The sequence below is a fragment of the Oncorhynchus keta genome, chromosome 1, assembly GCF_023373465.1.
Source record: "Oncorhynchus keta strain PuntledgeMale-10-30-2019 chromosome 1, Oket_V2, whole genome shotgun sequence".
Lineage (NCBI taxonomy): Eukaryota > Metazoa > Chordata > Actinopteri > Salmoniformes > Salmonidae > Oncorhynchus > Oncorhynchus keta.
The window spans coordinates 93,838,007-93,855,291 of NC_068421.1; the positions used below are offsets into that span (position 1 = coordinate 93,838,007).

At 43.7% G+C, this 17,285-nt stretch overlaps 1 protein-coding gene across 1 annotated transcript; it reads left to right on the forward strand.

The window, feature by feature from the left end:
* Positions 1–1,972: 1,972 nt before the first annotated feature.
* LOC118394301 (bcl-2-related ovarian killer protein homolog A-like) lies at positions 1,973–14,754 on the forward strand. Its single transcript, XM_035787502.2, has 5 exons — positions 1,973–2,262; positions 2,690–3,078; positions 5,002–5,130; positions 7,761–7,924; positions 13,233–14,754. Exons 2-5 carry the CDS (start codon positions 2,856–2,858, stop codon positions 13,356–13,358), a joined length of 642 nt encoding a protein of 213 aa, XP_035643395.1. The 5' UTR covers positions 1,973–2,262; positions 2,690–2,855; the 3' UTR covers positions 13,359–14,754.
* Positions 14,755–17,285: the final 2,531 nt, after the last annotated feature.

A 17,285-nucleotide genomic window follows, 5' to 3' on the forward strand; every position in this document is an offset into this window, starting at 1 on the left:
GCAGTGCCCTTGTTTGGGTGTAGGGCCTGATCAGAGCCTGGAGGTACTGAGGTGCCGACTTGATTAGTGTAGTGTTAGCTAGCTACTAGATAATTGTGTAGTCTTAGAGTGATTATCTTAATTTACCGAGGTTAGCTAGCCAGCTATTTGTCGTCCTTAACGTAGGAGACACTGCGACGTTGGCAGATAAGATCAAAATCTGTTGTGTTTGTTGGCGTCCATTACTGTTATTTTTCACTTTTTATTTCTTTACTTACCTATTGTTCACCTAATACCCGTTTTTATTTTTTGTTTGTTTACTTACAGGCTCTAACCAACAGTGCAATTTAAGTAAGCATTTCACTGTAAGGTCTACTGCACCTGTTGTATTCAGCATTTCACTGTAAGGTCTACTACACCTGTTGTATTCAGCATTTCACTGTAAGGTCTACTACACCTGTTGTATTCAGCATTTCACTGTAAGGTCTACTGCTCCTGTTGTATTCAGCATTTCACTGTAAGGTCTACTACACCTGTTGTATTTGGCGCACGTGACAAATAAACTTGGATTTGATTTATTATTCTTCTGTAAGGTAATATTCAAATGTAAATTCCACAGAGTAGGTAATGCCTAAGGTGCAACTTGTCATGATGGTAACAAAAACAAAACATGAGCCACTGCCCTCTTACGGTGGTGCTATAACAAGCGATTGAAAATGCTTCTTTTTTTTTTAAAGATCACGCCCCTCACCCTGTTTGGTCTAGAGTCATGAAATTCCCTACATAGGTTATTTCTCCTCACAAGGAGAACATTTACATCAACGACCCATAAGGTCTGCCATGATAGATCTTCTATCATTTGTGGTCCTTCTGTGGCTCAGTTGGTAGAGCATGGCGCTTGTAACGCCAGGGTAGTGGGTTCAATTCCGGGACCACCCATACGTAGAATGTATGCACACATGACTGTAAGTCGCTTTGGATAAAAGCGTCAGCTAAATGGCATTTATTATTATTATTATATATTATTTATTTTAGTGTTAGTTTTGGGGAAAAACACTGCTACTCTTCTGACACCGAATGACTGATCTGCACCAAACATGATATGTGGCATCTATGGACAAAAATGTCTCCCAAACGCAACGTTTTCCGGACTAGTATCTAAAACGACATGAACGCTATTGGCCAATAAGCATTCTCGTGGGTGTGGTCTGGCACATAAATACATATAAGTCATTCACGGATATTGTAATTGTTAAAAACTGTGGTGCATATGTTCCAACCACTGAAGACACAACACATGCAAGCACATTCAGATCGACCTCATGGTGGCGCCATAACATGCACATGTTTACATCTCTTGATCTGTTTGACTCTGTGTGATGAAATTTGGCACACGTGCTCAGGGATACGAGTCCAGCTGACCTGTTTTTGCCGCATGGTGGTGCTGTTGGTCACGAAAAACCCAGCTCATTGGCTCCTAGCGGCCATATTGTTTGAGCTAGTGTTCCCTGGTACGTTTTTGGAACCCAAACATTGAGTAATAAGTGAACTGAAAGGGTAGGCTGCAGTTCTTCCAGGGAGATTCGGCTGAACTGTTGATCTACAATAGTTACAGGGCATGTCTTGGCATGGTGAGCTACGGCATGGGTAATGACTTTTCAGAAGGATATCATTTGAGGAACCAGGGTTAGAGTTTGTATGTGTGAGTGTAAAGTTGAAAATATGCTATATTTGTATATTGGAAAAAGACAATACATCCCAGGTGTGTTAGTATTTACAAAAGATTCTAGCAACATAATTTTGGACAACATAATATTGCAATATCTTGTTTGTTACAAGATAGAAAACACATTCCTTTGTCTGCTACACCCCTACCCCACTTGCCTAGTTAAATAAAAGTTACATTAAAAAAATACCCATCAAAGAGATTTCCTTAGAAATCTGCTACTATGGGATGGGCGGGGCATATGTAGATAAGGTATCCTTATCCCTGCCTTTATATCCAAACGGTCCATAGAAGGAAACTTTGCTCGAGTGTGGGGGCGCGCTTCTCAGCTACCAACCCTGGCTGTGCCAAACGGTATAAATGAATGGTCAAGAAAGCGTTTGGAGTATCGGTAAGGAATTGACGCCATGAAGACTTCACAGCAGTTTTTTTTAAAACAGAGAATGGACTGTTTTGATATATGCCTAATGACCAAGTGGTAGATGTGGATATCCTGTAGCCTATAATCCCGACGGCGCAGACCGTGCGCCTGTAGACTACAGGACTGGAATCGAAAGGTATTTGGACATTTGCTTATCTGTGTACAGTAGCATATTCTATTTACGTTATATTTGAATGGATATTGTAACGAAAGACATTTTAATTGATAAACTCCTGCAATAACCTGCTCACTTTACAGTGGTAAACTATCACAATCAAATGAGGTTGAAAAAAATGTACAGAGGTTTCTGTGTAGTTACAAGGGGTAGTTTTTAAATCAAATGTTATTGGTCACATACACATGGTTAGCAGATGTTATTGCGAGTGTAGAGAAATACTTGTAAATCTCGCCATTAACTCAAGGAAGCTGAGTTTTGTCAAACTGCGGAAGGATGGCATTATGGGAGCCTATGGGCACCTATATTTTGTTGACGATGACCGAACAAACGAATTTAATTGGGCGCTACTGAAAATCAATTCAATAATGCCCCTTTTTCCAAACAGGCAGATTCTCTTCGAAACGCCCTCAGTCCGAGGGAGGGGGGGTAGAGAAGTAGCATTCTGGTGACAAACAGGACCATACACGGCGACAGAGGTTGAAGATTGAGGTGGATCAGAGCCAGCGCCAGGCGGGTTGTTTGTGATTAACTGCTGCGTGGGGTACTGGGGTATGGAGATGTTGCGTCGCTCCTCAGTATTCGCGGCTGAAGTGATGGACGTTTTTGACCGCTCCCCCACAGACAAGGAGTTGGTGTCACAGGCGAAGGCTCTATGCAGGGACTACATCCATTCCAGGCTGAACCGAACCGGGATAGGGTGGTCCAAACCCGAGCATCAGCTGTCAGCATCTGGTGGGATGCTTGGAGAGGTATCCTCTGTCCTCATGTGGTTAGGTAAGAGGACATCAGTGCGCAGTTTGTGTACATTGGTGGGTTCGTGTCTGTGTGAATGACTGAGCTGTGCACCTATTGGAGATATATTCAGCAGCATATCCTATAAAACCATTTTTAGAAAGCAAATGGTAATCGATTTTCTACAATGTCCAAACAGTATCTTATTTGTTTATATTATAGTCTCAGTTTATAGATTCTGCTATTAGCCAAGTATACTTGGTCACGTTAGCTTAATGTTGGAATTTTGCTCTCTGTTGAGACTCCTCTCTAGACATTCAACTGGTGTTCATGCGTTTGTTGAGGTTACCTAGGTTACTAAGTGTTGGATTGTACAAAACCTTCCCTCTGTTTCCTATTACACCCCCCCCCTCCTCTGTATTATTTTGAGAAAGAGAAACTTACTGTCTCCTGAAAAATAGACACTGATGAATCACTGTCTGAAGCCTGCACAGTGCATCACGTGAACATCCTGTTACTTAGCAACGGAGAATACCTCTAAATAAATACCTTCTAACCATGGACAAGATATTAGCCATGTCTGTGTACCAAATTGCACACTATTCCCTGTTTTTAGTGTACTACTTTTGACCAGAGCCCGGGTCTGTTTAGTAGTGCACTGAATAAGGGTGCCTGAGAGTCAGAGGCTCCTGACATTCAGCTAATAGCAGAAATGATACCAGTGAATCACAGAGAATAAAGGGAGTTAACTTATTCAAAGATGTGATGCCTGAGATAGTACCTGCAGCACTAGTGAACAGGGAAGTCACTAGCCTGGTCCAAGATCTGTGCTGTTTTGTCCACTTTAAAAAATAAATATTTTACCTTTGTTTAACCAGGTAGGCAACTAGAGAACAAGTTCTCATTTACAACTGTGGCCTGGCCAAGATAAAGCAAAGCAGTTCGACACAAACAAGAACACAGAGTTTCACATGGAGTAAAGCAAACATACAGTACAAAAACAAGTCTATAATCAATGTGAGCAAATGAGGTGAGATGGGAGGTAAAGGCAATAAAATGGCCACAGTGGAGAAGTAAATATAATATAGCAATTAAAAACACTGGAACGGTAGATTTTGCAGTAGGTGAATAGGCTTTATCAAGGGTTAATCAAATGCTATATGCAATATTTAACTTTTTGGGCACGTTTACATTTTAGTATATGATTTGTTATTCTCATTGAAAGGAAGTCTAACATGCGGGAGATCTGTTCTGTGTTTCAAACAGCTGTAAAATACTATTTTTGGGGGGTTCTATGAAATGTATTTCAGTGGTTTTAGATTCTACATTGATTCTCTTTTTTTTTGTCACATAAACTGAAATTAGGGGAACTATTTAGAATTGTAAGCAACCAGGAAATGGCGGCACGATATCTGCATAGTGCAGGTAGCTAGCTACACACACACACACACACACACAAACACAAACACAAACACAAACTCGACCGGTGACCGCATCTCTCAAACCATACATGTTTGGATACCGGGTGAGCGCAATCTCTGTACAGGGCAGATCAACAGGCGCAACCAGCGGATGGGATGGGGGTACGAACTTGATAACGACTTGCGGGCAGTGGGTTCCGAACAAAGATGACAAAAATATGAATACATTTTTTGGGGAGGGGTTATACCACCACCTAAAACGGCACTTTGGAGACTGGAAGGGCAAAGGGGCATGTGCTCTGCACACGTTGAACCTTACCTGTATACAGGCACAAATATCTCTGACCCAGCTGGGAAACCAAACCCCCTCACTGCCTCACTACCTGTCCTGTTGTTCACTAGAGGATGAGTTGGATGTCCTGATTGGCTCACGTTCTGTTCCCTAGGTGATGAGTTGGAGTACCTGATTGGCTCACGACCTGTTCTGTTCCCTAAGTGATGAGTTGGAGTACCTGATTGGCTCACGACCTGTTCTGTTCCCTAGGTGATGAGTTGGAGTACCTGCGGCCCAACATCTACCGCAACGTAGCTCGTCAGCTGAACATCACCGTTGCGTCTGAGAGCGTGGTGTCTGATGCCTTCCTGGCTGTGGCTGCAGAGATCTTCTCCACCGGTAGGTCAATGCCTATTCACTACTACACCAGTGGGACAAGATCTCTCTGATAACCAGCCTGGGGTAAAACAAACCTTACACATGATCTCGCCGACCCGAACCAGACTGTGCTGACGCAGATATATTTTCAGCAGCATGGTTCCGGCTACTATCTGTGGTGGATTCAGAACCAGGCCAGCTTGGCTCGGTTGTGGTCTTTAGTAGTATGAAAAGCCCTTAAATGTATGGACAACTGGTTATAATGTGTCTGGGTTGTAACATGATGGCAATGTTGGTGCCGATGTATTTCTAGTATTGTGGCAAATATTAGCTAGAATATTCATGGGGGGAGGGGGAGTAACCAATCACAGAGGTTGCTGGGAGTAACCAATCACAGAGGTTGCTGGGAGTAACCAGAGGTTGCTGGGGGGAACTATTAGCAGTGTGTTGTATAGAAAAAGAGGAACTAGTGTACTCATTATCAATGAAACACAATGAAGATGTGTAATGTTAGGGAGAACAAGATGACTTTGAAGAAGGATGTCGGAGGTAACTGAGACCAGGGATGCATCCAGAATAGCACCCTATTCCATTTATAGTGCACTAGAAATTAGTGCACTATATAGGGACAAGGGTGCATTTTTGGGACACACAGTTCTCAGTATGGTGTTACACCGCTCTTTACGGGACTCTTTTTTTTTTAAAGTGATTTACTGGCAGGGGCCAAGCATAGTTCTGTGAGAAAGGTAAAAATAGACATTTTCTGACCTTTTTGTACACATTCAGTCTTGGCTGTCTCTTAGCGCTTCAGGGGACTGTACAGCATAGTACTCTGGGCACCGTGCGCCTGTAGAGTAGAGACTGTAACTCTGGGTTTGGCAGATGCCTGGAAAACACTACCATAGTGCAAACTGTAAAGTTGGGTGGAAGAGGAATAATGGTCTGGGGCAGTTTTTCAAGATTTGGGCTCCTTATTTCCAGTGACGGGAAATCTTAATGCTACAGCATACAATGACATTCTAGAAGATTCTGTGCTTCCAACTTTCACAAAGCAAGGTCCATTCGGACATGGTTTGTCAAGATTGGTGTGGAAGAACTTGACTGGCCTGCACAGAGCCCTTACCTCAACCCCACCGAACACCTTTGGGATGAATTGGAATGCCGACTGCGTGCCAGGCCTAATCTCCCAACAGCAGTGCCCGACCTCACTAATGCGCTTCTGGCTGAATGGAAGCAAGTCCCTGCAGCAATGTTCCTACATCTAGTGGAAAGCCTTCCCAGAAGAGTGGAGGCTGTTATAGCAGCAATGTTCCTACATCTAGTGGAAAGCCTTCCCAGAAGAGTGGAGGCTGTTATAGCAGCAATGTTCCAACATCTAGTGGAAAGCCTTCCCAGAAGAGTGGAGGCTGTTATAGCAGCAATGTACCAACATCTAGTGGAAAGCCTTCACAGAAGAGTGGAGGCTGTTATAGCAGCAAAGGGGGGACCAACTCCATATTAATGCTCATTATTTGGAATGAGATGTTCAACGAGCAGATATCCACATACTTTTGGCCATGTAGTAGTGTATCTTAGATTAAATCTGACTTTTGAGGAAGTGTACACTGGCTACAGCGTCTCAATGGACAAACTGTACTACTTTTCTCATTTTTCAAATTAAGGTATTTTTGTTAAGGTAGTATGCGAGCGCACATTTGTTTTGAACTCTGCTAGGCTTCAGCTGAACTGAAGCGTGCTGACTCCTTAAGTCACATTGAATAAAAGCATCTGTTAACTTGCTTTTAACAAATTTTGGTGGGGGGTGGTCCATAGTTAGTCTTTCACAAGAGACTAACCAAAGTCTAGTTGTGTTAATTAACATGATCCCATTCTGTCAGGGAATGACTGTTGAATCCATGACCTTGGACTTAAAACATTACATTACACACACACACACACACACACACACACACACACAGTCCATTACGTTGTCAGTTGATTCTTTAACATTTTCAATCCCTGGAAATATGTGGATTCCAAAGCAGTGGTAAGTCCCTCCTATGATCCTTAGACGTGAAAGGAGCTGATTTCTACAAAGGAATGAGTCTGTGCATCAATGTCAATGTAGGGCTATTCACTGTCCTCCATAGTCTGAACACATTACCATAAATGGTAGCGTACTAGTTTAAAATCCGGACTGAAAAAACAAGTGCTTCAAGTTTGCTAAACGTCTGCTGTCTGAGCTAATAAAGAAGAATATACCAGTTTTAGACTGCCTTTTATGATTTATTGTTTGGCGGATGGGCATGTCGGCTGAATGCCTGGAGGCTACATCCAGTTATGTCTTTCTCTCTCAGTCTCCCTTCACTAAAGGAGTTCCTGGCAGAGATGCAGTCAGCTCCTCAAACCCACTCGGCTCACTCAGTCACCCTCCCTCCCTCCAGGCAGCACGATCATGTAAAACCCAAACAATGATCTCATGTAATTGCTATCCAGTCAGAAGTCAAATCGTTACATATTTTTCTTGGTAATAAGCTGAAATGAAAAGACTAACTAAATAAATGTACATTGAACACTGCTAAGATTATTTCGAATGCGTGTGAAAGGGGTATCCCGGGTGTTTGATTCTGGAGGTTTTAGTGTCTGAGTCTCTTGTCTGCATCTCTCCTCAGGTATAACGTGGGGGAAGGTGGTGTCCTTGTATGCGGTGGCCGGTGCCCTGGCGGTGGACTGCGTGAGGCATGGTCACCCAGCAATGGTCCACACCATCGTAGACTGCATGGGGGAGTTTGTCCGCAAGAGCCTGGTCTCCTGGTTGAAGAGGAGAGGAGGATGGGTAATAAACAGCAATACATTAGAATCTATAAAACGTTCGAGGTTCCATTTTTATTGACTATTTCTATACTCACCGCACCATAGTTTTACCGATAGACAAACAATTACTAGAATGGGAGAAAACACTTCAGACAACTGCAATTTGACAGTACGTATATGGGTAGACTCGGCAGTCTTGTGACTTCGGGGTCTAAGGTATTCAGGCCTTTTGTTCTCAGACTTGGAGCTCTGGTACCACTTGACATGCGGTAGCAGGAGAGAACACTCTATGACTTGGGTGGCTGGAGTCTTTTTGACAATGTTTAGGGCCTTCCTCTGACACCGCTTGGTCTAAAGGCCCTGGATGGCAGGGAGTTTGGCCCCAGTGATGTATTGAGCCGTACGCACTACCCTCTGTAGCGCCTTGTGGTCTGATGCCGAGCAGTTGCCATACCAGGCGGTGATGCAACCAGTCAAGATGCTCTCAATGGTGCAGCTGTAGAACTTTTTGAGGATCTGAGGACCCATGCCAAATCTTTTCAGTCTCCTGAGGGGGAATAGGTGTCGTAAGTGAAGACACTTGCCAGAATGGTCAGCACGTGCTCTGAGTACGTTTCACATCGACTATGGAGACCGTGATCACACAGTGCTCCGGAACAGCTGGTGCTCTCACACATGGTTCAGTGTTGCTTGCCTTGAAACGAGCATAGAAGGCATTTAGCTCGTCTGATAGACTTGCGTCATTGGACAGCTCACGGCTGGGTTTTCATTTGTAATCCGTGATAGTTTGCAAGCTCTTCCCCATCCTAGTAGTGTCAGAGCTGGTGTAGTAGAGTCTATCTTAGTCCAGTATTGACCCCTCGCCTGTTTCCCAGTGGACCCTAATAGCGTTTGAATTGATGCATAGATGTTACATTTAGAAACATATTTTAGGCTATCTGATTGAGAACATGCGTTGCACAAACAATTAGCTGATTATATACCACCACTGGTAGCAACCTGTATTAGAGCTAACATTTGCTTTGCCCTAGCTAGTGGATTTTATCTTAAGGGCATTTAGCTAGCAATTAGCATTAGTGATTTCGTTTTTAGGCACATGCCAGCTTCCTTAGATTAACTAACTCTCATTTAGCATAAAGCAAGATAGAGATATATATATATATATACAAACAAATATTATAAAAGAGAGAACACGTGGATTCATACTTGGAAAGCAGCATTGTTTAGCAGTATCTGAGAGGAACAGGCACAGCGTATGGGAACTGTGTGCTGCCAGCCTGTGGAGTGATTTGAGCAGTGTAGAAAAGTGTTTCGGACGAAATATTGTTATGCATTTAATTTTTGATTGGATTTTTTTTTTTTTTTTGTGTTGCCAAAATAATTGGTCGTACTTTAGAGCCCTGCCTGTGGTTCAAGTGATTGACTGAGTCTGTGCACCTCAAAGGTTTATTTAGGAAAGGCTGTGTGTTGACATGGGCTATTTAATCACAGAAGTGTGCATACAGTAAGCCCATGTCTGTGCAGACATCATCTCAGATAACCGAGCACTAACATCTTGTGTAATTTAGTCAGATGATCGATTGATCATCTTTGGTACCGTTTCTGTTGACGTCGTCTGTCCACGTGAGGTTAGTGCAGACTCCGTGTCGCACGACTGTGATGACTGTATGCGTTTCCCTACGTTGTACATATTTTAATTCAGACTGCCTGCAGGTCATAGGTCATGGTCTTCCATACCCACCTAATCAGGTGTGTCCTGAACATGTCACTCAAGGTGTCTACTGAGAGACTAGCTCAATAAAACTGAGAGAAACAAGAGCCTGAACACAATACAATCATGACTGCGAAACACAACTCCCTGTCCTGTACATGGTAGAAGGGCAGGGTGTTTTGCACATCGACTTTGACTAACTCAAGGCTTTTGTCTTCAAAGCATAACAGCTATTTCTAAAAGCCAATTGTCTCGATGTTGAGTTTAATTCAGCTACTACTTTAAGAAACTCCCAAAAATGTCTCATATAGATTTAGATATTCTTGCTCTAGAGATCATCTGATGAAAAGCCTTCGAGAGCAAAGCGTGGTGCTCAACTGGTATTCAAAGCTGAGAGGAGGCCTGGCAAAGAGCCTCGGACTAAATCTGGGAACTCTGCTCTGTTGGCAAAGTCAACCAAGAATCCCTCTAAAGCAGGCCTGTGTTCCCAAATCGACCCAGATTTCCCCTATATAGTGCACTACTTTCGACCAGGACCCATAGGGTGCTATTTGGACTCAACCTTGGAATGGCCCGTTTGGAAGTTGACCACGCCAGATAATTGAAGATCATAAAATGTTGACTTGGACTGGAGTTTGATGCTGATATAAACCAAAACATTGAAGGAAATGGCTGTACTATTAGCTAGTAGAACTGTGTGGATGTAGCCTCCCAGTGGCGACCGACATCCTTTTTAACATCTAGTTTTGATTTGGTTGAGATTTCATCTAACGTGAAATCAACAAAACATTTCACCATTGGAGTTAGGTGAAAAACTAAATATGAAATGACCTTACGTCAATGACTTTTTTGCAAATCCAATCAGTTGTCTTCATGGATTCAACGTCCATCAGATCAATTTGTTGTTGTTGAAATGACTTGGAAACAACGTGGATGCAACTTGTCTTGATGACTCAAATTCTTCCCTCTTATTGTGCTGTTTTTACTGCTGTTCTAAAACCTTTGACCAATTTTGTTTTCAAGTGGTATGTTGAAATGATGTGTCGTTAAGATTACAGTTTTGAGTTTGGCTGAGACGTTGCTTAGTTGTTAACTCGCTGCATTTCATCTCTAAAAAAAAAAAAAAATGTGTATGTGACCGTGTATACGTTTTCTTAATTTAGTTTTTATTAACGTTTTTTAACCTGACTTTTTATTTTTAGATGAGACCAACATCTCTCAAACACGTTTTGTAATGTAATCTAGTCCTGTTAACACATGTTGTTTATCAGACATTCATTGGTTACTGACTAACTCATTAAGGGTCCCACCCTGTTTAAAGGAAATCGATGTGTGTGTGTGTGTGTGTGTGTGTGTGTGTGTGTAGGGAATCCCTCACTGCCTTTTGAAACTTTGCCTTGTGACATCAGTGCCCAGCCTCTGCTCAAAGGTCTGTGTCCTAATTGTCCACCCTTCTCTCACACTAGTCCCCTTCGTGGATTTAACAGTATTTATTGCTGTAGGAGTGCCAACCATTGTTAAATCCACGATGGGACAGGTGGAGAACGGATGCAAGAATTGAGACTTAGCCCTTGTACACTATATGTTAAATTACACTATATATACAGCAGTTTTTGGGGCGGCAGGGTAGCCTTGTGGTTAGAGCGTTGGACTAGTAACCGGAAGGTTGCAAGTTCAAACCCCCGAGCTGACAAGGTACAAATCTGTCGTTCTGCCCCTGAACAGACAGTTAAACCACTGTTTCCTAGGCCGTCATTGAAAATGAGAATTTGTTCTTAACTGACTTGCTTGGTTAAATAAAGGTAAAATAAATATGTGGACACCCCTTCAAATGAGTGGTGATGGGTGTATAAAATCGAGCACACAGTCTCCATATCATTGGCAGTAGAATGGCCTTACTGAAGAGCTCAGTGACTTTCAATGTGGCACTGTCATAGGATGACACCTTTCCAACAAGCCAATCTGTCAAATTTCTGCCCTGCACCCCGTCAACTGTATGTAATGCTTAGTGGAAAGTCTAGGAGTCTCGCTTTAAGCACCAGAGCAGCTCACAGATCACTGCACCTGTACATAGCTCATCTGCAGATAACCCATCCAATCTCCCCCGGACAACGCTGGGCCAATAACTGGGCCAATAACCCATCCAATCTCCCCCGGACAACACTGGGCCAATAACTGGGCCAATAATAACCCATCCAATCTCCCCCATCCAATCTCCCCCGGACAACACTGGGCCAATCCCCGGACAACTGGGCCAATAACCCATCCAATAACCCATCCAATCTCCCCCGACAACACTGGGCCAATCTCCCCGGACAACACTGGGCCAATAACCCATCCAATCTCCCCGGACAAACTGGGCCAACTAACCCAATAACTGGGCCAATAACCAATCTCCCCCGGACAACGCTGGGCCAATAACTGGGCCAATAACCCATCCAATCTCCCCCGGACAACGCTGGGCCAATAACTGGGCCAATAACCCATCCAATCTCCCCCGGACAACACTGGGCCAATAACCCATCCAATCTCCCCCGGACAACGCTGGGCCAATAACTGGGCCAATAACCCATCCAATCTCCCCCGGACAACGCTGGGCCAATAACTGGGCCAATAACCCATCCAATCTCCCCCGGACAACGCTGGGTCAATTGTACGCCATCCTACAGGACTTCCAATCACGGCCGGTTGTGATACAGCCTGGATTCGAACCAGGGGTGTCTGTAGTGACGCCTCTTGCACTGAGATGCTGTGCCACCCAGGAGCTTTATGCTTGCATTACTCAATGGCAAATATTCTATTCAAAGCAAGGGAAGATTCCAACCAACTTTGAGTTTCTGTTCTACACCTGTTTGAGCAAAGGGGATATGGGCCCAGACAGTGTGCCTGTAAATAAACCAGTATTTTCATCCAGGGGTCGTCCCCATACTGTATTTATTTATCTTGCTCCTTTGCACCCCAGTATCTCACCTTGCACATTCATCTTCTGCCGATCTACCATTCCAGTGTTTAATTGCTATATTGTAATGACTTCACCACCATGGCCTATTTATTGCCTTACCTCTCTTATCCTCATCATTTGCACATGCTGTATATATATTTACAGTTTCATCATGACAAATCCCCCGTGCACAAAGCAAAGTCCATACAGAAATGGTTTGTCGCGATTGGTGTGGATGAACTTGGCTGGCCTGCACAGAGCCCTGACCTCAACCCCCATCGAACACCTTTGGGATGAATTGGCACGCCGACTGTGAGCCATGCCTAATCACCCAACATCAGTGCCCGACCTCACTAATGCTCTTTTGACTGAATGGAAGCAAGTCCCTGCAGCAATGTTCCAACATCTAGTGGAAAGCCTTCCCAGAGGAGTGGAGGCTGTTATAGCAGAAATGTTCCATCATCTAGTGGAAAGCTTTCCCAGAGGAGTGGAGGCTGTTATAGCAGCAATGCGGGGACCAACTCCATATTAATGCCCCTGATTTTGGAATGAGATGTTAGATGAGCAGGTGTCCATTTTGGTAATGTAGTGTATATTTCAATAATGCTGGCTAGTATCTGAGTTACTTTATTCTCTTCCCTCTCTCTGAGTTGCTGTCATCTCTCTCTTCCCTCACAGGCTGATATCACAAAGTGCGTGGTGAACACAGACCCCAGCTTCCGCTCCCATTGGTTGATGTCTGCTGCCTGCGCCTGTGGACATTACCTGAAGGCCATGGTGTTTTACCTGCTCCGGGACAAGTGACAACGGAGGAGGAAGGTCACAGACACACGACGAGCAGTCTGCCCTATACGAACACAGCCACCCCTTATCCATCAGTGGAGTACAGGACAAGCAAGCCCAGTCCCAGATCATTTTGTGCTCTTGACAGCTCCAGTGATGTCATTGTCAAGCCAAACCATGTTTGTCATGACAATGAGTGACACAAGGAGTTGCACAAACAGACTGGTACTCGGAGGGGGCCAGCCACCCTCCTTCCCCTCGCCCTCTGTCCCTCTGTCTGCGCTGCAGCCATCACTGCTCTAGTGTCTAGATATGTTGTTGTTGTTTACACCTGCAGAAGTTTGCTCCAACACTGCCACTGGCGAGCACCTTGGGACTTCACAAACGCACTGGAGCATCAATGTGAATTAGCCTTGTCTGCTTCGAACACACTTTAGGGTATTTATTATTTAGCTTGACGGCAATATTTTGTGACGTGCTGTACATATCCTCCAGCTGGATTGTGAGGTAGTAGTCTAGTCATATAGATCTATAGAATAGAATGCCACCCATCAACCATTGACTTGAATGCGAATGTCCTTTCTACTCATTCTAGTTCTGTATTTGTTTTTCTTCAGTTACATTCGAGAGTCACATTCCTTGCTTTAAAATGTTTTTTTTTTTTAAATAAAATGTATTTAACTAGGCAAGTCAGCTTAAGGACATTTTCTTATTTACAATGACGGCCAACCCCGGACAACACTGGGCCAATTGTACGCCACCCTACAGGACTTCCAATCACGGCCGGTTGTGATACAGCCTGGATTCGAACCAGGGGTGTCTGTAGTGACGCCTCTTGCACTGAGATGCTGTGCCACCCAGGAGCTTTATGCTTGCATTACTCAATGGCAAATATTATATTCAAAGCAATGGAAGATTCCAACTAATTTTGAGTTTCTGTTCTACACCTGTTTGAGCAAAGGGGATATGGGCCCAGACAGTGTGCCTGTAAATAAACCAGTATTTTCATCCAGGGGTCATACTCTCCCTGGTGGCTGAAAAATAAGAATGACCAGAACCCCTTTTTTTTTCATGACGATTTGAAAAGGAACATTTGTGAAATTATTCGGCATTCCTCAGTTTGGATGGAATTATCTTTTAGATTCTAAGGTTTGTCTGCATGATCCACGTAGTTGATGAGTGTGTGAATTTACACAATCTGGGTGAATAAGTGTGTGTGTGTGTGTGTGTGTTTGACTTTTTGTAAAAATATTGTGTAATTATGGATCACTCTCATCACCTGAAACTTGAATCCTATTCAGACATTTTGTCTGTTTTCTACAAATGTATTCTGTGAATAACTACACAGTAGCTTACACACACTGTATTTGGCATGCAGCACTGAGTGTCTTCCGAAATAAAATGTTTTACATTTCAACATTTTTGTTTTCTTGTTTATTAACGTCAGCATTATAAATTGAAAAGGGATACTAGCTTAGCCTACTAACAAGTGAATGGTCAGACCAAATAGCCCAAGTCTGCCATATGTGGTCTTGAATAGCCAACTCATTTATCATGAATTACTGCCACCTACTGTCCAATACAAGTATAACACAACGTTTGTCTATTGAAATATTAGAGAACCTTTTATTCTGATCACTGTAGGATACGCTAAATATTTGTATGGTTGAAAGTTAAGGTAATGAAGAGGCTTTTTAATCTTCCCACTAGATCTAAATCGCTGTGTTCAAATATAATATGCCATTTAGGAGACACTTTTATCCAAAGCAACTTATTCACTCATGAATACATTTTATGTTTGGGTGACTCCAGCTGGAACCGAACCAACAAGCCTCGATGTTGCAAGCGCCACGCTCTACTGACTGAGTCACTTGTGTCGTAAACAACCATGTGTAGACGAACAGTGAAATGTTTACTTAAAGGGCCCTTTCCAACAATGCAGAGAGAGAATGTTTTGAAAAAAAAAAGAGAATTTTATTTGTTTTAATTGTCACATGTACAAGGTTGCAGATGTATTTACAGGGTACAGTGAAATTCTTGAGCTCCAACAATGTAAAATAGAATGGTAATACATAAGTGAAATAACTACATAATAGGATGAATAAATACACAATGAGTAACGAGAACATGGCAATATATAGGGAGTAGCAGTACTGAGTCGATGTGCAGGGGTACGAGGTAATAACATGGCTATATACACAGGGTACCAGTACTGAGTCAATGTGCAGGGGTACGAGGTAATAACATGGCTATATACACAGGGTACCAGTACTGAGTCGATGTGCAGGGGTACGAGGTAATAACATGGCTATATACACAGGGTACCAGTACTGAGTCGATGTGCAGGGGTACGAGGTAATAACATGGCTATATACACAGGGTACCAGTACTGAGTCGATGTGCAGGGGTACGAGGTAATAACATGGCTATATACACAGGGTACCAGTACTGAGTCGATGTGCAGGGGTACGAGGTAATAACATGGCTATATACACAGGGTACCAGTACTGAGTCGATGTGCAGGGGTACGAGGTAATAACATGGCTATATACACAGGGTACCAGTACTGAGTCGATGTGCAGGGGTACGAGGTAATAACATGGCTATATACACGGGGTACCAGTACTGAGTCGATGTGCAGGGGTACGAGGTAATAACATGGCTATATACACGGGGTACCAGTACTGAGTCGATGTGCAGGGGTACGAGGTAATAACATGGCTATATACACAGGGTACCAGTACTGAGTCGATGTGCAGGGGTACGAGGTAATAACATGGCTATATACACAGGGTACCAGTACTGAGTCGATGTGCAGGGGTACGAGGTAATAACATGGCTATATACACAGGGTACCAGTACTGAGTCGATGTGCAGGGGTACGAGGTAATAACATGGCTATATACACAGGGTACCAGTACTGAGTCGATGTGCAGGGGTACGAGGTAATAACATGGCTATATACACGGGGTACCAGTACTGAGTCGATGTGCAGGGGTACGAGGTAATAACATGGCTATATACACAGGGTACCAGTACTGAGTCGATGTGCAGGGGTACGAGGTAATAACATGGCTATATACACAGGGTACCAGTACTGAGTCGATGTGCAGGGGTATGAGGTAATAACATGGCTATATACACAGGGTACCAGTACTGAGTCGATGTGCAGGGGTACGAGGTAATAACATGGCTATATACACAGGGTACCAGTACTGAGTCGATGTGCAGGGGTACGAGGTAATAACATGGCTATATACACAGGGTACCAGTACTGAGTCGATGTGCAGGGGTACGAGGTAATAACATGGCTATATACACAGGGTACCAGTACGGAGTCCATGTGCAGGGGTACGAGGTAATAACATGGCTATATACACAGGGTACCAGTACTGAGTCCATGTGCAGGGGTACGAGGTAATAACATGGCTATATACACAGGGTCGCAGTACGGAGTCCATGTGCAGGGGTATGAGGTAATAACATGGCTATATACACAGGGTACCAGTACGGAGTCCATGTGCAGGGGTACGAGGTAATAACATGGCTATATACACAGGGTACCAGTACGGAGTCCATGTGCAGGGGTATGAGGTAATAACATGGCTATATACACAGGGTACCAGTACGGAGTCCATGTGCAGGGGTATGAGGTAATAACATGGCTATATACACAGGGTACCAGTACGGAGTCGATGTGCAGGGGTACGAGGTAATAACATGGCTATATACACAGGGTACCAGTACTGAGTCGATGTGCAGGGGTATGAGGTAATAACATGGCTATATACACAGGGTACCAGTACTGAGTCGATGTGCAGGGGTATGAGGTAATAACATGGCTATATACACAGGGTACCAGTACTGAGTCGATGTGCAGGGGTACTAGAGGTAATAACATGGCTATATACACAGGGTACCAGTACTGAGTCGATGGCAGGGGTATGA